The sequence below is a fragment of the Ammospiza caudacuta genome, chromosome 3 (genome assembly GCF_027887145.1).
Source record: "Ammospiza caudacuta isolate bAmmCau1 chromosome 3, bAmmCau1.pri, whole genome shotgun sequence".
Lineage (NCBI taxonomy): Eukaryota > Metazoa > Chordata > Aves > Passeriformes > Passerellidae > Ammospiza > Ammospiza caudacuta.
The window spans coordinates 94,767,961-94,795,041 of NC_080595.1; the positions used below are offsets into that span (position 1 = coordinate 94,767,961).

Below are 27,081 nucleotides of genomic sequence, written 5' to 3' on the forward strand. Positions count from 1 at the left end.
TTAGACATATGGTCTTATTTTCATGCCAGTACTAGTGAAAGAAATCTGTTTCTTTCAAGGATTGCTTTGCTGTGCTGAGAGACTTAAAGCTGATGCTTCTGTACAACAACAGAAACTACTTTTGAGACCAGCACTTTTGGGGAAGGAGGGTCTAACTAACTAGTCCCTCTTGAAACCAGTCATCCTGGTTTGGAAGGTTGCCACTCCCACTTCACACAGCAAGTAGTGTAACCTTTGCCAAAGCAGTCAAGACCAGTGGTGAAATGAAGGATTTTGTTTTGTTGTGAAGCTTGCCATTAAGCTCTCAGTACATAATCATCAGGAGTGATTGTGAGTATCTGAAGGCTTCTACGCCTGCTCATGAAATGGTCTGACTAGCATCTGGCAGGGTCACTACAGTATAAATAGCCAAGGTTCAACCACCACAATGAATTTGGTCTACTTTTCCATTTCAAGTTCCTACCATAAGCTGTCTAAACCCCCCAAAGGCAGTTCGGTTGACTAAAACTAAAGAACAGATTTTTGTGCTCTTTGAAATACTGTTGGTTCCATTTGTTTTGCCATTTGAGTTCAGAAAAAAAAAGTATGTGTTTTGTTATATGAGCTTTTCAGCCATTTTATTGTGATTCTTTAATCTTCTAGAGAAAAAGCATGACACCTAGAAATGGAAAATTTTGTGTTAGTGTCAAAATCTGTCTGTGCTGGGTTTACTTGTTACTGTTTCTTTTCTTATCTCCCTATTTTTTGTCCTAGAAGACAGTGCAGATCCTTGACATTCTCACAAGGGAATTCCTGTAATAGTGTGCTACAAATGCATTTGATGTGTATCTACTTACTGCGAGCCTGGAAATAAGATACACTCTCAAATATGTGTAGAAATAGTAAAACTAACAAAACCCTAGTGATGGCTATGGCTATATTGCTTGTGCTAGGTGAACTAATATTTCTGTACTATGGTTTTCTTCATCAGCTGGTCTTTTGACCACCAGGTACCTGGTGAACACTAAAATTCTTTTAATTAAAACAGCAAAGTGTCTGCACTTTCCATGTGAAACAACCAGCACCCCCTCCCCCATTTGCATAACAATGCACAGAAAGGTAATGTGCCCCATAGGAAATTTCCCCTTGGGTGATCAGGGCTGGAAGTGAAGCTTCATTTTCAAGAGCTGTGGATCCACTGGGACATGGATTTCAGTTAGGACTTTGTTGGAGAGGATTTTTTTCTTAATATAGCCCTTAGTATCTGTGGTCTTTTGCATATTTCCATTTTCTGTAACAAGAATATGCTATTTGAACTTTAGGAACTAATAAAATAAGTTTAATGTACTGGTTTGTAATGTGGAAATAACTAAACAAATAAAATTCAAATGTCTTTCCGAGTTGGTTTTGTTAGTGGATTTTTTGTTCAATTTTGCATGAAAGGGACTTAATATTGGTGTTACTGGTCTGGTTGACATGTTAACATTACTCTGGACTGTTGAAAGGTTTCAATGGACAGACTTAATTTGTAGTTCATTACAAAGGTTATAAAATTGGTGAAAATTGATGATCCTTCATCTTTCTTAACTGGAGTACATCTCTTATTGCTGCCTAAAATATGTTGTGAATAGGTATCTCAAGCTTAAAGACCCCATGTCAGGCTGAAGGAATACTTTCCTTAGATCTGTAATTTTATTTTACTCTGCCTTCACTGCATAAATGCTTTTTTATTTTTTTTTTTAATGCCTTAGCTATTAGTCTGAAAATACTGTGTTTTGCCAGTATGTCTCAAAACTTTCTCCTCCTCTGTGTTCCTGGTTGCTCCATACTGTCTCGTGTAGATGCTGTGTTTCTAGGTCTGCTATTTCAGTGTGTCCAGAACAAGCTTACGCCAAGGACAGTGGTTAAAGCTCACTCCAGATTAATTAGGTTTAAACAAGATACTCTTATTTTATACAAGTGATGGGTCTGGCATCATACTTTCTTTGAGGAAAGGGAGCAGTTATTCTGTTATGTAGCTAGAAAAAGCTTATAATGGGTCTGCATAGATAGATTATAGGAAATGTGAAAAGTTAGAATAGAGGAGCAATATTTCCTTCAGATTCAAATAGACTTGTGTTTAATGTTTACTGTCAGGTTACATTTTTCAACATCAACATAGAAAATTTCTTTTTAACATAAGGGTTTGGTTCTTGGTTTGTTGTTTTGTTTTGGTGGTTTTTTGGTGGATTTTTTTCTGTCTAGTTTTACTTTTTGTGTTGTTTTAGACTCTAATTTCTGTATGTGGCACAGTTAGACAAAAGGGCAACTAATCCTAGGTTTGCTTTGAAAACGATAGCAACTTGAAATGCATTGGGTCTCCTGGGAGGGGATTCTTGTCATTTTTCCACCTTCGTGAATTTTCTTTCAGGTAGAGCTCTTGTGTGCCTGATAGCAAATTCAGATGGTTTTATATTGGCTGTTTTCCTTAACTACCACTCAGATTTTATTTCCATAATGCTCACTTTCCTTCAGTCTACTGTTTGCTTTGATGAGTCAAGCTCTTTTGGACAGCAGTCAAATAAAAAGAAAAGTGATATACCCTATTTTATTACGGCTTTTTCTGCAATTTTTTTCAGTCTAATCTTTTCTATGCAAGCAGATACTATTGATATGCAGGTTGTATCTTGGCAAAAGCAGAACTGTATGAATGCAACTGGTGCAGCAGTTTTAAATGGAATTGTTCTGCTCTTAGTAGATGTCTTACTTCAATCAGCTAACTTTTTGCATACTCTGTAAGGCTTTGCATGACTTTGCTGTCTCTGTAGAACTGGTTAAGTAACAATTTTAGGTTACAAAATTAGAGCTCACACTAAAGTTTTGGAGTAGTTGTGTCTTTTTTTCCCTGTTGAGTTTTAAAGAGTTTGCCTTCTCAGTCTATCTGGCCCTCCATTGTATTTTCCTCCTGCCTTAATCTAAAGGGGTGGAACCAAACAAAGTTGTAGCAAGGTTCAGGTAAGATTACAATTTTCAGGAAGGTGTATGATATATGACAATGTGTACTCATCTATCCCATAGCTGCTATTTCAGATGCTGTAATAGTTTCAGCCTGTGGTTCTAATAACTGTGGCTATTGATGGCTAGATGGCAAGTTTAAGAATTCAAAATGGAAAAATAATAGTGAGCTTACTCAAACTCTTAAGTTGACAAATTTTTTTTTCGTCATTTTGTTCATGATAACATGAATCTTCAGTGACTTTTCAGCAAGAAGAAAAGTATTTTCAAGAGAGTATTGTAAGTAGGATGCCTGTGGTTACAGCAAAAATTGAATGCCTGTCCATCTGTTTGATAGCAATGTGCTTATAGATCAGGTCCATTCAGACTGTAAATTTTTCATCCGGCTTTATATTTGGTTTCAGAGTACTGCCCAGTTCTGAGAAAAAATGCCAAGATTGGATGTAACAAGCTCCCAAATAAATAGTTTGGGTAGGCTTTTTTCATGTTTACACGTACTACCACCCCTTAGACTGAGATAATTAAAATAAGTTTCCATCTGTAGAATGGGAAATGCTTGATAGGTGTGCAATATATGCAATAAATGTATGTGATAGAAAGGCTTACAGATCACATTACCAGGCTGTGGTAATAGAAATACTATAATTATAGGATTACCTATGACAATGGAAAGTATTAATGTAATTTATTTTGTCTGAAATAGTTCATTATAATCCTAAAAAAGAGAAAGGGGCACCACCTAAGGTCCCGCTTCCCTCAGTCTGTGGAGGGTGCCCAGAGGACTAATTTTGAGTAGACACATCTCTTTAGGCACAGTAAAACACTACACTACCCATGAGTGACCTGATAATCTGTGTGCCTGGTGCTGCTCAACACGACAGTGCCATCGGCTCTTGGGTCACACCTCTGTAGTTCACCAGGCTGGCCAGTGCCCCTGTCACCACTTGGGACAGCGGGGACAGTGTGCACCATTGTAGTAGTAGTAGAAGCCAAGAGCACAGCATTGAGATTGTTCTCTGCTCTACACAACTCTGTGTTATGGTGTTTAAAATATTTATTTTTGATAATTGTTTATCATGCCAGTGAAATGGAATTAGTTGCTTAGTCCTATCAGAAGCCTAGAATACAGTAGTTGATAATCTGTTCAGTCTCTGAAAGGCAACCATAAAATCTGTTAAGCATATCAGGTTTATCAAATCCCCTCAGGATTTCAGGGCTTACTAACCTGTATTTGGTTAAGTACTTATTTCAGACAGATGGAATTTTTGGCAGTTACTGAAATTCCTCTCCTACTTACATGAAAATCATGCCTGACTCTCAAATAACACCTGATTTTGCAAATGTAAATATTGTATGTTGGAGACTGCGTGCCTGACGACTGTGCTTTATTTGTAAAACTGTACATTTAGAGAGGTATTATTTGGTGTTTTGTTTGGCATAATTCTGGTTAACAATATATTTGATGTCAGCTGTCATTATTTTAATCTAAATTTCCTTTGTAAATAGGGATTCCATGTCAGTTATTCCACTGATAGCATTGCAAGCATCCTTTGATTGGAGTTACATATTACAGATATAGGGAACTGACTCCTAGCATCTACTATACAAATAAATTATTATTTTAAGTAGAATTTCAGGTATGGTCTCGTAAAACTTCTTTTTATTTTTGCATCTTTATTTAAAAAAAAACAACTATTTTTCAAATTATAATTTATTATGCTATTATTATATAAATTTAATATCTAAAAATAAATCTACGCATTGATGCATCTTTAGAAGACAAACAGTATTGACCAAGGTGATAATTGACAAAATTATTTTTGTTGCCATGCTTCATCTAGGGGGCTAGAGCTCTGAAGTGGCCTACAACCAGTGTTTTTAATCTATAGCATAGGTAAACCATGTTGAAAATGAAAGTCTGTCATAAGAGCACACTCAGCAAGTTTGTAAGTGATGTGGTAAACTGCTCTTGTGGCCGGTTCCCATAGGCAGAGCTTTCCCAAGTAGTATTCTCTGAGGGTCAGTACATCCCAAAGGAGTTATAAAAGAATAAAAATGGCTCAGAAATATCCAGGGACAAAAAAAAACAACCCAAAACCAAACCACAAAGAACCCAAATCCCAGCATAAGAATATTTGCTCAGCTTCTCTGGCTCTGTAGTTTAAACTGTGTTTTAGGCAGCTGTTCGGTCTCTGCTAGGGGCAACCAAGAGAGCCAAGACGGGTCTCTCTTCACTGGTGGGATGTCTCTGCTAGGGAATTGAGTCAGGAGACACACAGACCACAGCTGATATTAATTATTAAGCCTGTTATTAATTTAGCTGCCCTTACAAACAGAATCAGGGTGTTGTTGTTAATGAACGATGGCCACATCTGTTGGTCCTGGTTTGCTCATGCCTGTGTTCATTTTAGCTCCCTGGTGGGAGCTGCAATAGGGAGACAGCCATATTTTCAGACAGCCAGCTCTGATTTGAAAGTGCACAAATGCAGCTCTAGCAATTTTTCTAGTTGCTTTGGGATTAAGTATCCCAAACAGTATGAATAATTCAGAGTAATGCGGTTTTTCAACAGGACATGTGGATTGAGGAATCAAAAGTGCGGTAGAGGCTTGATGTAGCAGCCACATACAGGCAATTAGTGGCCCCTGAGATGCAGAGGAGTGTTGTGCCTGGCTGTTGCCTGGTGCTGTGATAGCCTGCTATGCAGTGGATTTATACTTGATACTATTGCCATAATGAGCAATGTTGATTGTTCCAATACCTTTGAACTTCCCAGTTCTCAGGAAGTGCTTATGTGTGTAAATCTGAATTTGGTATGAAGTCAATATAGTAATTGGAGCAATTTGGATTAGTGACTGCAAGGTACCTATTCTAGAGTAAACTTTAACTTCATCCTATAATTATCACAGATGGATAGGTACCTATATTGCATATGAATAACTAAATTTAGAATTTTAACTAGACCCAAGCCATCATCCTACATTAAAGCACAGCATGCGATATATTTTTGTACTTCATTATCTTGGTGACTTCTTTTACTGTTTATTTGTTACTGCCTGCTGTTTGTTTAATACAGTCTTCTCAAAATTAGGGTGAGGGGAGATTATGCAATGCAAAAAGATTTTAGTCTGTATGTGTATAATAAAACACATATATAGAAATAGTTTCTTAAAACTGGTTTGCTTGCTTATGTTCAGATAATTGTTTACCTTAGCTTAAAGGATTGTAAAAATAAGAATGTTGTGATGTGTCATTTATACTGTGCTGGTCTGAATCATGCTTGTGTGCAATCACTGTATCAGCTCACGGCATGGCTGCCAAGCTGCCCACACATTCCCTTGATGAATTTGCCAAGAGAAGTCTGATCTCCTTCTGGCCATCTGCATTTGTTTTGAGTCCTAAGTCCATGGGTGTGTGTATTAGCTACTGTATTTATCTTGTTGGAAGCTGGTTTTGACTTTTGTTTCAGTTTCCCCTGTTGACTTGACTTTTTGCATTTGCTTTTGAAAATCCTATGGACTTAGAATTGAGCTATGAGTAGGCTTCAGGTCACTTGATGTTTCTAGAGAAAAAAATTGTGTGTTAAATACACTGCAGCAGATCTACCACAAATCTCGAAAAACGGTTTTGAAATATAAATGCCAAATGTTACAATATAGTTTTTCAACTTAAAGTACTTGTTAAAAACCTGTATTTAAAGAAAAGTGCATAAAACCTGTGCCTTTTGGCATTTTATAGCTGAAACTAGGACAGTTTCTTCTTTTCCTTTTCTTTTCTTTTCTTTTCTTTTCTTTTCTTTTCTTTTCTTTTCTTTTCTTTTCTTTTCTTTTCTTTTCTTTTCTTTTCTTTTCTTTTCTTTTCTTTTCTTTTCTTTTCTTTTCTTTTTTCTTCTTTTCAGAGCTGTGCCCATCAGCTATTGTATTTTATTTTTTTTAATTTACCTTCAGCATGCCTCACAGTCTGACAGGTCCTGATGGATGGATGCCTATGCATGGGGGCTTATCAAAAGGAGCACAAGTGCTGTATCTCAGTTGGATTCTGCTGTTTACACTTCACCAGTCTTCCTTCTCTAGCTTTTCTCGTTCCTCATCTTAAGCAGGGTAGATGCCTGTCAGTGTCTGGCTTTTCAAACTCCACTGAAGGCACTTAATTAGCAGGATTCATTGCTAATTCAGGGATTTCAGCTGTAGGCCAAGACCTGTACAAGATCTGTGTGTTAGGTACTGTAGAAAGGCAAGAAAACTACCTTTTCTCTGCCAGAGAATCTAATGGACTGTTAATCACTAGTCAGTATACTGATTTTCAAACCTTAATCTGAGATGCATAATCCAGAACTAACCAATATGCCTCATGAAATGCCTGATAAGAGAACCTGAGCATAGTTTTGGGGAAAAATAACTAAAATAATAATTTTTGATAGCAGATCTGTCGCATTGTGACTTTCCTACTTGCAGTCTAATGATACTTCAAATAAAGTGTACATTATAAATGGTTATCGTTGTCCTTTGGTCCTGAAAGCAAAGCTGTCATCTGTATGTGTTACCAGATGGTTGCAGCAGAAAAATTGTATTTTCATAGTCAGTTTTCATATCTTAACTCTATGCTGTTCATGTTTGAACTGTCATAACTTTCTGCTGTTGAGCATATTTTTTCTTCTTATCAATTTGTATTGGTTGTCTTTCTCCCTAGCCTTCTTAAACACCATTTGAAAGAATTTTTTTTCTTTAAAATTTTAATAATGAGGATTTTGGGTTTTTTTAATTGAAACAAGGTTCAGCTATTCAAGCCCTTCTTTTTTTATGTAGACTTAACAGCAAATATTCTTAAGAAGAAACATGAATCTCTAAGTTAATGCAAACTGACATTTTGCAGAAATGTTTTTTTCTTCAGGTCCAAAAGAAACCACCTTAACACAAAACTGTGTGTGAATTTGCACCATTAAAAGATCAGTCCCTTTTCTTAGATGCTGGGGTACATCCTGGGAATGGTGGTCTAAGGGCACTGGTTGCAGAAGAGATGTTGGCCCAAATAGCTGCATTAGCTGCCTCTGCTTGTAATACTTTTTGGCAGTCATGACAAGTATGGGTAGAGAAAATGGAAGAAACATCTTTAGCCATATGTACTGCTCCAACACCAATTTCTTGCCATGAACCACATTTGTTTTCAGCAGAATGAGTTCATTATGGAGTGTTGTGCTCAGATTAGTTATTCTAAGTATTTCCTGGTGTATTCTGCCTTGACATGAGTTGGACATGAAGTATTAGAAGTATTTATCTGATTTTTCTGAAGTCATGTTTGGAGAATAAAAGTGAAAAACGGAGAGGAAATGCTTGTAAAACTTTATTTTTGCCTGTTCATAAGGTGACTTTTTAAAAAACACAAATTATATAAAATATCTCAAAGGGATTTGCAGATCATTAAACTCATAAATGTACCTTTAAATGCTTGAAAACCCGTATGTTCTGTATTTTTATAGAGGTTTTATAAAAATTTCTTTGAATGTATGAAATTTTGAAGAGTTGTGGTTTTAGTTGATTTGTTTGTGTGGGTTTTTTAATATTCTGATGCTAAATGTTTATGACATTAGGTGTCTGAAACTGTTTTTATGTAGCTCATACCTAGCAGGACTATGTATACATTTTTTTGCTTCCTCAGCCAAAGATGTTTTCCTTAAAAGAAACCAATTTTGACTTGGATTCCTCCCTAACAGTACTAGTGTAGTATGAAAAGCCAAAATTGCTGAAGGCTAAAGCTTGACCAGCAAAAGAATTGCCTGCAAACAGTCATGCATACCAAAGATCATGATTTCCTAAGGACTGCATCTCGTTCTGCAGTTGAATTTCTCCTCGAGACTTGTGCATGAAGTGGTGTGAGCAGCGTGGGATGATGTGTGACTGGCAACTAGAAGTGATGCCACTGATTCTTTATTTGGGATCTCTTGGGGAAAAAACTCTTCCCTAGTAATTGAAGAGTGTTTTCAGTCTTTCAGCCAAAAGCATTCATCTTGTTTGCATGTCCTTTTTTTGTTCGTTTGTTTTGAAGAATGGAATTTTTAAGAATGGAATTGTGGGGTTCTGTAGTCCACTTGTTAAAAAGAAATTATTCAGATCTGGAGCAGACAAGTATCGCAGGCAGCTGTGGAGTTTTCTCAGAGCTTTGTCTGGCAGAGCACTCCCTGGCCTCTGCTCAGGGATACCAGCTGCTGTGGTGGGAGCCTGCAAGGAGTGGCGAGGTGCCATCTCTCCTCTTTCCGGCTGTGGCAGCAGATGTTGAGCATAGCTGAGTCCCTCAGACTTGTGTGCTTTTTTACACAATATCGTTGGAATTTGTTCACTGTGCTTTTATGATTTAGATATACAGAATGAGTTTTTTAACAGAGAGTTTTTTCCTTTTTTATGGACTCTGAGACAGTAATGAACCTGCTTGTCCATCCCCAAAATACTCTGGAAACTCTGATTTTCCTCTAGCAGTATGTTAGACCAGCAATTCAGAGATTATGGTACTTCCAGAGACACATCCTTGCTGTACCTTTTCACCTTCCTCCTCATTTCTTCCTTCCCCTTTCTCAGACACAGGAGGCTCAAATATACATGCAAGTACTTGAGCTTGAGTACTGCTGTTGGTGATTGTCTCCTGAACCCCTGAAGTCTTATGAGCCTTGATTTTTCCCTTCCAGAGACTGATGAAAGAGTCACTGAGATAGAGAACCTTGGATGTGGGCATAGTTTCCTCTTCTAAGCCAGCCTCCTTCTACATGCTTTTAGGCTAATACTTCTGTGGCACACCAACAGGAGGAGATGAGCTATCCTTCCAAATGAGTCAGAGTTTTTAAAAAGAAAGTTTTGATTTACTAGAACAAAAGATGGCTAGGTCTTGGGAGAAATTGGAGAAGGATCCCTGCAATGAATACTGGCTGCCCTTTTAGTAAAGCTGAATCTCATTAGTGCATGGACAGGATGCACATATTGCTTTAGTACACTCTCTTTTTCTAGAGAGGTTTATATAAACCTAGCAATTATATGAGCTTTGGGTATTCTATCTGAAGAAAAACTGTGTCAGGGCAATCTAGTTTATATTAAGAGAGGAAACTTGTCTCTGTTCACTGTGAATAGAGGCTGAGATGGCTCTTGAAGTATTTTGAATATGCTCTCTGTCTTTTCAAGCACCACTTGAAAATTCAGTTGAAAGCTAGTGCAAAAAGCTGTCTGATACAACATGATGCTGTGCTGTTTATTCTGTTTTGTGCTTTTTCAGTACTGCAGCTGAAGAAGGGTATTGATCTATGTGTAACTGCACTACACCAACATTGTAGGTGAGGGGCTTTGGGAGATTAGAGATTATGAGCAGAGGACAGACAGTTAAGAGTGGAGTTGATAAACCCACAGACATTAAATAATGAAAGAGTACTGAATGATGTGCAGCAATAGAAATCACTGCTACAATTGCAAAACGTCACAACATTACAAATGGAGAGACACATTCAAAATTAAATGTATTTGCAATGAGTTAAATTTCTTGAAAACTCAGCTTTCTGTGTAAATCTGAGCATATGAAAGGGTATTTATATGTAAAGAGCAACAAAGTAAATTAACCAAAGTTTTGACCTTTGAGAAAGGAAGGTAAATAAGGTGGCCGAAGAATAACTTAGTTTTGCCAAAAGCAAACCAGAGCATATAATGAAACATATGAAATACAGCTCTTGAAGAATTGCAAACTCTTAACTGGGAAGGTTGATAATAACTATACTTTTCATCTTTGTGATGTATATGAAGCATAAAGCAGTGAATAAATCAAAACTAATTTGGCAGAAGTTAATATTTATGGTTGTGATCTCTTGCCCTTATGCTGCTTTTAGATTGTCATACTGTTGTTCTTCTTTAAAAATTTGTTTGTAATACAAGCTACAGAATAAAAATATCTATGTAGTTTATAATAGTTTGGATGCTAGATGACAGAAGTCTGTCCCAGCCAGGTGTGCATAAAATATGCCTCTCTGGGAGGGAAAGGAGTGTGTAAACCAAGCTGGACCTAGAGCCCTCTCTGCTGGATGGCTGGGAAACAACACTTCAAGCGGGAAAAACATAAGGATTTTTATGTAGAAAAGAAAGTCCAAGGCTAGTCAAGAAATCTAGACATAAACCATAAGTCCTACATAGTTGAAGTCTTCCCTATTATAAGCAGATGGAATAGGATACACTTATTTCATAAAATGGCTTTCTCTTATTAAATTATCAGGTGATATATTTTAATGATAATTCTTTTCTTCTGAGTAAATATGGGATCTGAGGGGGAAAGAAAAGAATTAACATTCCATCTTGGAAATTTGAAGAACTAATAATATCTGTGCCAAAGAGGAATATTCAAGTAAAGGATTTTCTAACCAAATAAATCCTAGGGGTGTAGGTGGGTGCTGTGTTTTTGTAGTAACCAAAGAAATTAACACTGACTATAAAGCTGTAGTAATACATGGAGAATAGACTATTCCAAGATGAAGTACTCTTTGAAAAAGGCATTTGGCAAGATGTAACACATGTGTTTGTTTTAAAATAAGATATATTTTCCAGTAAGGGGGGAAACCCTATTATAGTAATTAAAGTCCATATTTTATTCCTAATGTAAAGCCAAACACAGACATTCAGAAATTTTTTTCATTCCATTTGACTAATGGAAACAGGGGAAAGGAGAATTGCAGAGAATAACTGGATTGTCACTTTACTACTAGCTTGAGAAGATCCATTAAAACTATGCAACTCTCTGAAGTCCAGTCACTTGGAACTGATTCTGAAGTGTGCATGAGCACACGTGGCTTTTTTAAGCCCAAAAAAGTCTAGTGGAAATAAGGGGGATCAACACTGAATAACTTGTGACGAGTGTTGACTCTTACTTCTTCCATGATTTTTCAAGATGGGATAGCAGCTGAAGACATTCATGACCTATCTGGCCACAGAAAGTTCATTAGGGAAGAAAATGCAGCCTTTGTGTACACATTTGAAAATGAAATCTCACATATGTGGAGAGCTACAGCAAAACAGTTGCTCATCTTTATTAAACTTGCTTTCCCTTCATTTCTTGTCTAAGGAAGGAGAAACACATTTTGGAAATGTTTGATGTTTTGTAAAGGGTTCATTATAAGATATTTCTTTTTCTTGAGTCGTCATTTCACTTAAGGTAACAACTTGATTAATGTAATTATAGAGCAGATAGTTTGATGGGGTTGCTTTAGGGCTTTGTTCCTACTTTTTTCAAGTCACAGTCACATAACCTCTTCAAAATTTAGATTAAAAATGGTGTACGAAATGTAGCCTAGTAAGATACAGGAATATTTTGTAACATATTTTTGTTCCATATGAATCAAACCCTATTTCTGAGAAAAAAACAACAAAAACAGAAACAAAGAAGAACCTGTCTAGGTAAGCAAGCTAACTGGCTGTAGTTAGCACAGCAGAGTAAAGCTTCAGCAGCCAGAGTGCTCGATGCTGGTATGCTAAACCCACACTCATGTTTCTGTTGTAAATGCACCATCTTTCTTACAGTAGCTTGGGTAATTTCTGAAGATGTTTTGGACAGACAGACCTCATTAAAAGTTGAAAATGAGTGGAGTGAATATATGGCTGCTTTCTTCTTCAGCTGTAATTTAGCAGTTTTGCAGGTGCTACACTTGGGCTACTCAGGAGATGTTAACTAGTTCTGTGCTGAGAATGAGTTATTGTACTTGTACAGGTCTTTTATGGCTCAATAAAACCTTTTTCCCAAAATAATTGCTCCATTATAAATTCTGTTTAATTTTAAATAGATTTTAAGTTGCTGACGTTCCCGGGCTATGATTTTCTGCAGAAGTTCTCTCAGAATAATTATCTCTTATGTACATCTATACATGAGTTTTATTTTTCTTTTTGTTTTTTTAGGGCATGGCTTTTACCTTGGAGGAGAGGCAACAGTTGAATATTCATGGATTATTGCCACCTTGCTTTCTTGGTCAAGACGCTCAGGTTTATACAATTCTTCAGAATTTTGAAAGGCTGACATGTGACCTAGACAGGTAAAGTATGGCTATGAAACTTTATCCTACTCACCAATTTATGAGTCACTTTCATAAAAAAATCCACTTTCACATTCAAAAAAAATCAACTCCTACTTTAAAATTCTAATCTTCCAGAGCTGTTCACATGAATTTTCTTTGATAACCAAATGATTGATACTGGTCATTATCACCAGGTGATAAAGGTCACTGGAAGCAAATGAACACATGTGAAACTAAAAGTCAGTAATCACTTTACATGCATATAGATACATATGCATTAAAAATAGTACATTTAAAAAATGTTATAAAACTAATATGTAACATAGTATTGCTGTGCTTGGGTATTTTTAAGGAAAAAATCTGGAAAGGGCTTTGTGGAGGGATAGAATGTAAGAGAATAGTGCAGAAGGTAATCTTACACCTGAGGAGTTGCAGCTGTACCAATCACAAAGATTAGGAGCAGGCCTGCCCTTAATGGGCCACAGCTGTGTCCAGTAAGAAGAGTGCTACAAAAGAGTGGCTTAGCTGGGTGAGGTGAGAGTCAGAGTTTGGTGGTTGTGCTGTGAGGAAGGAGGAGTCAGTGCTGCGAAGTGCTGCCCATGAGAAATCGCCAAGAAGGTGTGGGACTTCTGCAATAAGATGACAACAGGGCTTTAAGTATTTGTGAATACTTAATTTTTTTCCTAAAAAATATTGTATTTTATAGGTGCTAGAACAAAAATTTGTCATTTCTTCCCCCTCTGCCTTGCTCTTCTCTGTCATGGAATGTCTTCCTATCAGTATGTAATATATGGCCTCTAGGTACCCATCTGTTGGTGACAAGGCTTTTTTATAATTTCAAGTTGCCACAATCTTTGTTTTTTATAGAGTCAGGATAGAATGAGGACAGCCTGCCTTGCAAGTGAAGAGCTTGCAATTGTGTCTTTTGTAGTTTAACTATTCTCCAGTGCTCTCAGGAAGGCCATTATTGGTTATTATCACAGAGTAGTAGCTTTCCAGGCTGGGCTATTTATTAGTTCCTGCATATAGAAAAGTGTAAATTTTCATGAAGCCCCCTGATTCAACCATTGATGTTACCACAGGGGAAAACTTTCTCTGTTCTTCTGTCTCTATCTCCTCTTTAACTCTGCATTGAGGTAGTCCCTTCATGATACAGCTCGTTGTTTCATGTGTTTCAGGACATTTAAAGCAGTTCCAACTGCTTGTTTCAGCTTGAATTGCCAGAATTTCTCTTCACCAGTAGCTTGAAAATGATAGGGAAAAAGATCTTACCCCATTGTTATATGTTATATATAGTTTTTTAACTAGAAAACAATTTTGCTCCTACTTCAGATCATAGCAGAAAAACACTCCTGCTTCTCAAAATGTCACATATGGAATGTCACAGATCTAGCTATTCAACATAGCAGTATTTTAGTGTCTTAATTCTTTGCTTTTGTTAGCAAAAAATTCTGGATATTCAAGTGGCTTTTTGCCAAAATAAAAAAATTCTTCAGGAAGGAAGAAAGAATTAATCTATCAGTTTTAAATGACAGAGTATTGAAACTTTGAATGATGTGCCTTTTGAACTGCAGTAAAACACTGTATGCTGAAGTTTGATTGCACTGGGAATAATGAAACAAAAATAACGGTCTCCAATTATTGTGGCAATACTTTGCAGCTATCTTCATTGTGTCAAAAAATAAGGAAAGATAAACCTGTCTGTCTTGGGGGTGGGGAAGGAAATATTTTTCTAAAATGTAACTAATCCATGTTTGATAGACAAAAATAATACAAAAGTATAAAGAAATATAATGTGGTTATAAATAAATGTAACCACAAACATTTGCTTCAGAGAATATTCTTCCAAAACTGCCCCTGTTAACCTTAAGATCTTTAAAGACTTAATGAAACAAAATCTTGGTGTCATTATTTCCCACCTGTGAGTTTTCTTTGGCATTTTCTGTTTTCCAAATACATAGTTGGGTCAGGAAAAAATTTGTTTCCTGCTCCTGTGACCAGACATCTGTAAAACAGAAGCACTAACATTAAGTTATTCCATCCATGTGTCTTGAACATTCAACTGTAGCTTGCCATTTTGTACTATAAAGCCAGTTTTATTATGATGCCTGCTTTAGTATAAAGGTTATATTGTACTGTGCAGCTTTGCAGCACACATTTATTCTTGTTAATTCGGTTTTAGTGATGCAGTTCAACTGAGAAATATTCACAGAAATAACTTGAAGCTATTACAAGTTAGGTTTTTTCTCACTAATGTGTCTACTAGTCAGAATACTTCAAATAAGGTTTTAGTAATTAGCATCCAAAAAAAGTGAATAGCTGTGTTTATTTTTCAGCTTTTTTCTGTGATGCGTGTCTGTGCTATTTTCTCAGCTGTAATTTTGTAATTGTTCAAATATTTGAATCTTCTCCTTCCCCTTACAGTGTGAATAAATGTTGTGGCCCCATTTGTAATGCTGGAGAAGCTTTGGTGGGATCTCCATCCATGGGAGTGATTCCAAACCTGACTGAGCATGGTCCTGGGCAAACTGCTCTAGTTGTCTCTGCTTTGAGGAGGGGATCAGATGAGGCAATCTCTTTTCCAACCTCAGCTAGTGTATGCTTTCATAACTCACGTCCATAGTAGTTAAGAAACAAATTCTCAGGGATAATCTTGGATTGAGGCAAATTGCGCAAATTAAGTTAGGTCATCCCTTAAGAATATTAAATTATATAAGTCCACAAGTACCCCCCAAGCAGAATTTTTTCTTTAAGAAATCATATTTATACTCTGTCTGAACACCCAGCAGATCTCAACTGACTATTCATGTCATACTATGTTTTGATAAAAAAAATATTATCCTCATGTATTACTGGAGCTTTATACAGCTGTGATGTTTTCTCTATTTTTTTAGCAAAATAACACTGTGTTACATGCAGAAGTCTGCATTTGAGACCACTGATGAAAAGACTTGGTAACATTTGCATGAAGAAGATAATTCCTTTTAAGATTGTAAACCTTGACATCTTGGGCTCCTTTCTGGATAAAATTTGTCTGTGAATTGAGAGTACAAAAATCTGCATGTGCAAAATGTGACTTGCAGGGGTGTTTGTAAGTCAAATGTCTGACAATTTCATTGGAGTATGTCAGTAAAGAGCCTGCTTGCAGAACATGTGCATTACATGTGGTGAGCTCAGTCCTCAAGGCAATATGTGAACTCTGGTCTCCTATATTTATAATCCTATCAAAGAATTTTAAAGAAGAGTGAATGTGATCCTGACACAATTATTCCTTGAATCTCTTCACTGATGAAGAATGTCAGAAGCTTTGGCTGTTTTAACTGGAACTTGAAATCTCAGGGGCTCCCTGTAAAGGCAGGTGCTCAAGGACAATCTTGCACAAGAACATGCAGTTATTGTCTTCTATTGAGTGTAAATGTCCTAATTTCAGGAAAACTCCCATGCTTCTTGCAGTATGCATCTGGCGTAATTGTTGCTCCCATAGAAACAGCTATTGAAAAGAGGTGAAGGGAGGCTGTTGTCTTCCTTCTGGAGCTTGGCAGTAGGTGTGTACTTGTGTGTTTTATGTCCAAATACCAAAGATTAAGTACAGGCGTTTAGATATTGCAGGAGTGGAAGCTGTTAAATACCTTAGACAGAAGGGAATCATCTGATGAAACATTAATGCTGTGTATGGCAGCATTTTACACTGGCAAGATGAGCCTGGTTTTGCTTGGAAAGAGGTTGTGTGTAAATTCATAAAGCTAAGTTGTAGCTAGTGCCATGGCATGACATGTTTTGGCACTGCTGAAATGCCGTTGTAAACTTGTAGCATGAAACTGTTGTACTCTGAAATACCAAGAGTACATATACAAAATGAATGTGGAACAGCAGCAAGTCAATTGCCTGGGATGCTTGGCAAAAACGACACCAGTAAGAGGAAAAAATTCTATTCCTCCAGCTTAATTTGGAAAAGCTGTGATGGATTCTGCAAGTATTTTTTTTTCTTCTCCCCTGTATGTTCTTAATTGTCTTTTTTCTTGCTTTGTATTTATACTAAAATTGTTGCTCCTGGCACAGTGACATCTTCTGCCTGAGCTTTTCTTTCTTCAAAGAGTCACACTGTAAAACATTATACTGGATATGTTAACATTAGAGAGGGGCTATCCAATTGCTTTTCCAGAGAAGATGGCCTTATTTTGTTTTTTTCTTAAAGTTCTCTCTTTTTAATGAATTTTTATATAAATACTGATGAAGCAGAGTAATAGAGCTAAGTGTCTTCCACAGGTTAAAAATAATAGCCTTTCCTCCCACCTTCTTTGTTTACTCTCATATTTTTCAAGATAAGAGTAAAACAAAAGTGGGATTTGTTCTATTTTCACCTCTCTATTTGGCCTTGTAAAGTGTATGCCAGTCATAGTTGGGCCAGTTATCCTAAGAATCATCAGTAACTTTTTGATATTTATATCAGTTTTCTTTTGGATTTTGGATGATATGTGGGTTACACCCTTTTGTTGCTACTGTATTTCATTCCCTCCATGATATGAAACATTCTTAGGTGAAGTAAAGGCCAGGGGAGAAGAGTGACATGCTGAAATTTGAATGCTTGGCAGTTTCCTCTGTCTGACTTGCCAGACCTTGGTTTTTGTCCTCTGAAACTTTTCTCTGAAATCTTCATTCAAGACTCCTTGTCCGAGGACAGACAATACTTTTCTCCCTTTTTATAGCACAAGTGATTGTCTTCATTGTTTTATTATTTGTTTTCATTAAGTTTTCGATTAAATATGGGCTTCAGTAAAAGATTCCATTAATTACTGAATTTTAAATATATTTTTAAACACAATGCTGAAAGGCACTTCATGCTTTTAGTTGTGTAGATTCTTGGGTGTTGCTAAAAGATGCATACTTGTTGTCTAATGCATTATAAACAACCCTACATTGATATGAAGCATTTTTGGTTTTCCCTTTAGAAGGAATTTTTGAGAAATTTGATGCCCTTAACTAAGCAAATTGCAATGCTGAGAAGGAAGATATACCTGCCATTGAAAAAGCCTGATAAAAATTCACTTCCCTAAAAAGCACTTCCCTAGAAATGCTTTTCACTTTATAACAGTATTTCTTATATTTTCAAATATGTAATATTTGAAAATATAAGTAGTATGCAGTTAGTCCTTTTGCAAGTTCTTTAGTATATCATGAATATAAAAGTGGCATGATAAAAACAAAGAAGAAAATAAACCCCCAGTTTAACACTATACTACAGTAGAAATGGAGAGTTTTAACAAATGGTTAAAACTGCAGGTTTTTCCTTTGAAGCCCTGAGGAAGCCTTTTGCTAAGCTTTTAATTTCTTTTGTGAAAGATTTCTTTACCCTGTTTAAAATCTGGGCTTGATCTGAGTAATAAGAAATGATGATGAAAAGGTATTTTGTACTCTTAAGCCACTCCTCATTTTAAATGAAATTGATTAAAAAAAAACCCCAGCAACTGCTTAGGAATGGTGCTGTGGCTCACATGGTGTTGAAATGTCCAGTACAGAGTGGAGGCCAAAAATATGCATGATGTTCTCTAACATCACTTTAAATGTTCTCCAGAAACAAAAGTAAAGTCTTCATGTGTATTTACAACTACATGTGCAAGAACTTGTATTTCAGGATAAATGTTGGGATAGTCCATCCTCAGGAGAAAGGTTTTAATAAAGAAAATGCTCTGAGAATTCAAGGACATTGCAATATATGCTATATCATAATGAAATACTGGGAAAATGAAAGGCTCTAGGGAAATGTAATAATATGAAAGAAAATTAGTGTGTATGTATGTATATTTGTAGCTGAGAATTACAAGAGCAGGATGTAATTTAACCTTGGAGAACATTCAAACCTAATGTGTGTGATGGAAGGTGGTTCCAGCTGCCTCATGGTGATGGTATTTAGAGAAACTGCAACTTTTTGGTTTCTAGATCTTTATCTGTTTAGGGTCTAAAATACCCTTCATGACACAAGGGCAGGGATATTGTTTTGTCTCACTTCTGTCACCTCATTACAGTCACCAACTGCCAAATTGGCTTCACTTGCCTGCTTATAGTGCTGATTAAAGGTTTACAGAACAGATCCCAAAAGGAGTGCTTCCCTGATAGACTGAGATAGGCAAGCTAAACTTGAATGGAATGTATTCAGATTTACTAAGCTGCTCTTTGGTTACTTGACTATGTTTGTGTCTTCCTAAAGAATGAGTTGGATTTTATTGAGGCATGTGATGCCTAAGTATGCGGAAGGAAAGTTCATATTAATAATAGTTAAGTACACAAATCTCTAGGCTTTTGGAAGGAATGTGTTTTATACGTATCCTCAACACTTGTGTAATAAAATGGTGGGCATATTAAACTTTTTGAGTGTAAGTAATTAGTAATCCATTGCAAATTAAAAACCCTACGTAAATTGTATACGCAAGTTAAAGATTTTATATAAGCCTATTGGTATATAAGACTACTTATTTTTTACAGGAATACTTAACATTGCTAAAACTAGTGAATAGGCAGGTAAGGTGTAAGATCACTAAATTTCTAAATTTTAAGTGTTCACAAAGTGACAATCATACCTGTGTGAACTGGTATAACTTGAAGTCTCTCACAGACTGATATAATTTGTCGCACTCAGCCATGGAGTTTGGCTTCCTGATTGGTATCTAGAAACAGTAATGTAATTATTCAATGTAAGTGTAATGGTAGTAAAAAGTAGTTCAAGCTAAACATGAGCTTTCTTTCAGTCTTGTTTATATGGTTCTTTTTTCTCATTGGTTTTCTTTTTAAATAAATATAGAACTTCCTCAAAATTGGTTTTAGGAGATATAACATTGCAGGTTTCAAGTCAAACATAGACTTAGGGGATGAGAGACCCTGTGTGTCTGCTTTGTTTTCAAAAGCTTTGTTTTTCAGTATTTATGTGAAGTATTATTCTGGATTTAAGATCAATTTCTATCTAGGAAAGAGCATGCAAAGCTTAATGTTTTTAGTTCTGTTTTCTTTGGGCAAGTGAGTAAGCTTGTTGAAGTTATATTTAATACTGGTCTCATTTCAAGTGGAACAACTGATGTACACAGATAAGGTTCTGACAGACTAAATCCTCAATTGCAGCACAGTGTTCTATACCTGAGAGGGATTATCTTCCTGAGTATGTAGAGTTTGACAATTTTGTGATGGCTTCAGGTTCTCTGTGTCAACCAGTTTGTTATACTTTGTGTCTGAACCATTTGTGCTGTTAAGACTAGGAGGAATTTGAATACTTTCAATAGGACAGAGGCTATTACAGAACAAACATAATTTTAACTATCCAAACACCAAATCTATTTCTAAATCTACTTTATATGTTCCCTTGATGTCTGTCTAATTTTATGTAATTCTCCACAGATACATGCTGCTAATGAGTCTTCAGGATCGAAATGAAAAGCTATTCTATAAAGTGCTGGCTTCTGACATTGAAAAGTTCATGCCTATTGTTTATACTCCCACTGTGGGGCTGGCTTGCCAACAATATGGTTTGGCATTCCGGAGGCCAAGGTATGTGAGTTTATACTTCAAATAAAAGTAATTGAATCTTATTTTCCTCTTGGCAGATTTCTGTAGGGGTTTTCTAACAGCTGCATGTAAGCCAAAACTGCAGTAATTGAGATCATCCAAGCTACACTTTTGGTCTACATTAAGCAATAATTTGTGCATTTCTTATCTGCATTAAGAAGGCAAAGGGTTCGTTGATTTGCATTAAAACATGAGTAGATTTTTAATCTTATTGACTGATTATAACTATTAAACTATATAGTATATGTACTGTATTATACTGTATAGTGTTACTATTATATTGTTTTAGAATCCTAGCTGCATATTAGAAGAAGACAGGAGAAGAATGGAACTTTAGTTTTGTTCTAGAAACTTGAAAAGCACAGACTTTTTCCTATATAAATATTCATGTAATTGGTATTTTATACATACACACACACATATATAAATGTGTTCAAACAATATGTGTACAAACTAAGAATGCATTATATATGTATCTACTGATATCTTAAAAATTATCACAAATCATCAAAGTGCCTGTTTCGCTGCTTAATGATTTCTTGTTTCATAGGTTGGTTACTGGAGTGTTTTTATTCTGTGTGCAATATCTGTATTTATAAAATGATGAGGAAGTGGTATGAAAGAAGGATGGACACTTCTGTTTCACTCTGCCTCTTGAACATCAACTCACCGAGTGTGAGTTGCTGTTTGAGAACATTGTGTATGTCACTGCCTTCATGTGTAAACTGGAACAACACCTTGGAGCCTTCTGCAGAATTTTCTGGCAAAGAAAGAGATAAATAAGCTGTAGCTGTTAACAGAAATAGGTTTTTTACAGTGAAGGCATTGATCAAAAGTAAGAAGCTTGCAAGATGTAAGGGAACAAATGACTGCTTACAGATTCCTCAGCAGGAGATATTTCAGAGAGATTTATGGCTTCAAGGTTTTGTCCTTAATGTGAGAATCATTTTGGCCTTGTGACTGATATAATGAGTCAGGACCATCTGGTCGACTGCAGAAAACAAGAATTCCCACTTCTGTGCATATTAAAAAGTTCAAAAATATCTCAAGAATCATTATTTAAACCTATGTAATGATCTGTGGCTTTTAGGTGCCTCTCTTAGTAAAAGAGCTCATCTCCTTTTTCTGCCCCCCATATTTGCCACCATGGTGATTTTATTAGCCTTCCAGGAAGTGCTAAATGTGTCTGGAAATTAGGTCTTTGCTTACACTGGTCTCATTACTCCTCATTTTGATATTCTTTGTGTATAAAATATTTCACAAGGTGTACCTCTGCCCATGCATGTACTTTTCCCTTTCTCCCAGATGTGTGAAGCATCTGTGGAGAAAAACACCCAGTTTAATTAGAGTCATGGAATTGTTAAGTTTTCAAAAGTCCTCCAAGGTCATTGAGCACAATTTTTGACTGAAAACCACCATGTCAGCTAAACCATAGCACATTTCTTGAACACTTCCAGGGATGGTGACTCCACCCCCTCCCTGGACTGCCTGTTGCAATGCTTAACCACCTTTTCAGTGAAGAATTCTTCTTGATGTCCAACCTGAAACTCCCTGGCAGAGCTTGAGACTATTTCCTCGTATCCTGTCATTCATTGCCTGCCAGAAGAGTCCAACCCCTGCCTGGCTACAACGTCCTTTCAGGCAGTTGATAAGGCAGGGTGATAAAGTTACCCTGAGCCTCTGCAGGGCTGAACAACCCCAATTCCCTCAGCCACTCCTCCCACGACTTGTGCTCCAGAGCCTTCATCACCTCTTTTGCCCTTCTCTGGATGTGCTCCAGCACCTCAATATCTCCTTTGTAGCAGGGTTGGAAAGAAATGATCTTTAAGGTCCCTTACAATCCAAACTATTCTGTGGTTCTATGATCTTTAAACAGACTCTTTCCTGCTTAAGAAAATACCCACAATGCAGTCTTCCACTGTGCCGTTAGAGATACGTTTTTTTCCCTGAGAAAAAGATTTTCTAGATTATTCCAACCAACTATGCAAAACAACCAATGTAATTTAGTTTAAAATTGCATTCTCGACCATCCCTTAGTTAACATTAAGCTTTATATACCAGCATACCTCATAAACAGCATCCTTCATGAGATGGATGGAGAAGAAAATATAAACATCAAATTTAATATTCTGCAGGAGAAAAGGAGTAAAAGATGTAAGATTTAGTCCAGGCTATATAATCTTACAATTTTGATGGATTTTTTTTTCAAGAAGTTGCGATCAAGGAACAAGGTATAATCTGATCATACCTTAAAAATAGTATTCTCACTGTAAGAACTGTCTGTATCTGCTTTATGCTGACTCATATGAACGTGCTGTCTTTACACAGAAGTGACTGTTTTTATTTCACAATGGTTCTTTATTTCAGAATATTTTTTAATATTGCCTCTTCCCATTGTTTGCTATTTCATAGTTTAATACAGATCCCGTTAGAAACAGACTTGGAGGTAAATGAGTTTAAAATTACTCATTTGCTGCAGATCATATTTATCTACAAAAAAGTTTGTAAAGCGGTGTCATTTAGTTTATGTCTGTAAGGATGTTTTCCAATATTCAGTTATACTTCTTTACTTTGTGAAATGAGTTTGAAGTGCCTGGCTTGCAAGCTATCTCTTGAGGCAAGGAACAGCAAAATTAATTTAGAGTTGAAAAAGTAGGTTTCTCATGGAATCATTAAATGAGATCATCTTCTGTGACTCCCTTATGTGTTTTTAGAAGACTTTATGGGCTCACATGATGTGCTTACAGTCACAGAAGGACTCTGGCTCAGGAAAACGTTTTCATCCTGAAGCAATAGTTTGCAATTTTAGAATAAACATTCGTGGCTGACCAGCTGACCATCTGATTAAGCCTCATTTCTCAAGTGAACCAGCTGCAAAGTAACTTGACTCACTGGTTTGAAGCTCATCTGTACAATTGACTTTTTTCTATAATAGTCAACTATTGAGACTCAAGTCAAGATTGTATTACTTACTCTGAATATTCAGCTTTAAATCCACCAGTTTAATGAAGAGTATTGTTATGGAAGTAAACACTTACAGGTCTGATAGCAGATCTGTAACATGTACCTACCTGCACCACATTGTTATGTAAACATAATTTAGAAGACCAGTCTGTATGGTCTTCTTCCTAACTGTTGAGGGGGATGATGGTAGAAAGAATCCTTCAGAGAGTTGGTCAGAGAAGGAATTTGGACCTGTATAGATAGAAGGTTACTTATGCTAGGAATATAGTGAGGTTCTGCTTCTAGTGTAATGTTCATGCAGTCATTAAAAGCATTATCTCAGAATCTCTATTAGATCACTTCTTGGTTCAGAGCTTCTCTCCATCATTTAAATTCCTAAAGAAAAAATTCTTCAGTTACACAAGGCATGTACGTAGATATGACAGCTTTTGATTACTTACCAAGAAAGAATCTATTTCTGTAAAGAGATTTCTGAAATACAACAGTTCTTTCATCCAACAAGAATAAATATGGGAAAGCTCAATGGAAATTTCCTCTAAGACTCCAAAATCAACTTTTTACATTGTATAGAGAACACCCAGGAGTTTTAGATTCTTGTGTAAACTCAGAATTCAGAGAAGGGAGGTATAATTGCCAAGTACTGCTATGCTGAAGACTTTGGACGTTGTTAAAATGTTAGGTGACTGTTTATATATTGCCATTCCTAGAAGGAAACGCCATTCCAATCAGAATATGACCAGAGCAAGCCTGAGTAGCTGATGGAGTTACACAGGCACGGCAGAGTTCTCTGAAATAATTTCCCAATGCAGGCACAGACTATCAGACTGACTAGGAACCCTTTTTAAAGCAGCTCTACTGGGTCTAGTGCAGTCTCTTAAAAGGCAAAGTATGTCAGCTTTGAAATTGTTTGCCAGATTTGCTCCTCACTGAAGTGTGTAGTCACTCAGCACATACAAATTTGAGACTTAACTCTTTCCTTATGTTTCTCAAAAAGAATGTATTTATTTACATTTATTTTATATATTTACATTTACAATTATTCAGATGCATGATATTGAATGCAAATGTTACAAATGTGAGTTCTCTTTTGTTGACAAATATTTACATGCTGAGATTGCCAGCTGCAAGATAGCATCACTTTTTAATAAAGAAAAGAAATAGAGAATGGGGAAATATTTATTTTCTGTGACAGAACATACAAAATGTTAGACCTTGGCATCAGAAGTTGCAGTCTGCTTGCCAACACAAGGTTGATCCCTTGATACATTTAATAATCTTGTGGTTTTTAAGGAGGCTTTTATTGGAATTATTTTTCTTAATTTCAGTGGATGTCTGTGGCATCCAAGTCTCTTCAAAAATCAGATTTGGCTTAGTGGAGGCCAGAAACTTGTCAAGTACTCCATGGTCATATGAGCCAAGAAAGTTCAGTTCCTGGAAGTTTTTTGGGACTCTGTCTCTCCTTCAGATCTGTGGTGGTGTCTTGATTGAGACTACTAGAATGTCTGGATTTATTTCAGACATTTCTGGTTACTTCTTCACCAGTATAACAGCTACCTTAGGTTTTCTTTCAGCACATCTAGATGTTTTTTCCTCCCCCAGATAAGCATATATTTGTATCCACATATGTATTTAGGGATTTTATTAGTATCTTCATTTAGTTAGATGTGATTATTTTGTAACATAAAATTATATTAAAAGATGTAACAAAGCACTAGTTTCACAGTTATTTTTTCCTAGTATTTTCTTCTCTGAAAACTATGTAGAATTTTAATCTGTAAGTGGAAAAAAGGAAATGTGCAGACTTTTTAACTGATCTCTTGTAAGGTCTTGACTGTTAGGACAGCATTCAAAATCAAAATATTTTGCAATTAAGGCATAAAGAACAGCAAAATGTTTCTTTGAAAATAAACTGTTGGAATTCTGTTCTACAGAAAGATCTGGTTTGAATGGCAAATTACTTTGTAGCATTTCAACAGAGAATTAGTATACCTGTAGCATTTCTTCTAATTTTAGACAACCTTGTGCTTAATGGCTTCTAGAGCCTCATGATGATGCCAGTTGCAATCTCTCACCAAGGAATTTTGGAATACATTTTGGTTGTTTTTCACTTTTGTCTTTTGTGAACATGACAACTTTTGACATATTCCAAGCAACTTTTTTTTCTTTCCTTTTTTTTTTTCTCTCTGTGTATAGCCTTGCCATTGAGTTCATTGCATCCAGTAATTTTACTTTCTGGCATGATTCTGATCTGCTTTTACTTTCATCAAGCTAAAACTTTGCTTAGCATTCTGTTGCTTCTGTGGCTTGAAGGTAAGACTAATAGAATCTTCCCAGCAAAATATTTGCTCTGCTCTGAAAAGCTGGAAAAGGAGAATTAGCAGAGTGTTGAACTCCTCTTTTCTCCTGGACTGTCTTGTAGACTGGATTGTTCCCAACACATATTTAACTTGTTCTGCCAGCAGACAGTAATGGTGCTGCAGAGAAAGGTGTGATGATCTTGCACAGATGTCAGTGGGTCTCATTTTGGTCATAGAGTGCTTTGTAAATATTAAGCCAGTTTCTCATGTAAGAAGTTATTGGAGGAAAAAAAGTTCTGTTCTTGATTTTTGAAAACAATGATATTCTTCTGTTTATATGCATGTAGTCATCAGGTCTCTCTAGAACTGTTAAATTCATGGTTTTTAATAATATTTTGGCAATATGTTTCACCATTTAAATACAGTGTGAATTTTTATCTTTTTATTGAACTTTCACCTCAGGATAAAATCATGAATGATTAGCCTGTGCCAAAGTGAGAGTAGGTAGTGCTGACCTAGCAGTATGAAATATAACATCCTCCGTGGTTTTTGTAGGTACTTGGTGCTTGCATGTAGGTATAACCTACAGTACTTGGAGGGGGTGGTATTTACAGAAGTAGCACTTGGAGTTGTTCTTCCATTTAGTCTTGTCTGAGTTGGAGCTTTATCTATTATTAGCCTCTTCCTGTTCTCATAAACTTCGTACATGATTTCTTCTGCAGGTAATATTTCAGGCACTTTTGATCACAGTCATAAAAGCTTTATCCTAAAGCACATCACAAGCATGGAATTTCTGGCTTTCAGACCTAAGTTTGTAGGTGCATTGCTCTGTTTTTTCTGGATGGAGTACATCTTGGCTGTGAGCAGGAGGAAATGAGGCCATCCCTTCTCAAAACATAACTCTCAAAATGTTTGGCAGCAGTCATTGTTTGGTCATTCTTAACACAGTCTTCTAAGGAAGACGGCTAGCAAGACTCAGTGCTCTTCTACAGACATCCTTGGTGGTTTCTGAGCAAGAGGGCCAAAATTAAAATACTGGCCATGCCTTTCTGTTCCCTTGTTCACTTCCTTCACAGAGTCCTGGATGTTTCCAGGAGATCCCTGTCCTCATTTGGCTTGTACTGTTATTTTTTAATAATTTCTACTATTTGTTGTGTGAGGTTAGAACTGAGTGTTCTCCCTTCTCCCCAAATTTGGGGGACTCAAATTTATCTTTTCAAAGGCATCTGCACTTTGAGCTAATGGAAACTTATTTCTGTGGATTTTGGCATGTAATT

The 27,081-nt window shown here is 36.4% G+C and overlaps 1 protein-coding gene across 2 annotated transcripts in view; it reads left to right on the forward strand.

The window, feature by feature from the left end:
* The window catches only part of ME1 (malic enzyme 1), a 154,478-nt gene that overhangs the window by 25,908 nt on the left and 101,489 nt on the right, over positions 1 to 27,081 (forward strand). For both annotated transcript variants that reach the window (XM_058801415.1, XM_058801416.1), the window contains exons 2-3: positions 12,877 to 13,010; positions 20,376 to 20,525. In XM_058801415.1, the coding sequence (XP_058657398.1) occupies positions 12,877 to 13,010; positions 20,376 to 20,525 (284 nt within the window). The remainder of the gene's footprint in view (positions 1 to 12,876; positions 13,011 to 20,375; positions 20,526 to 27,081) is intronic.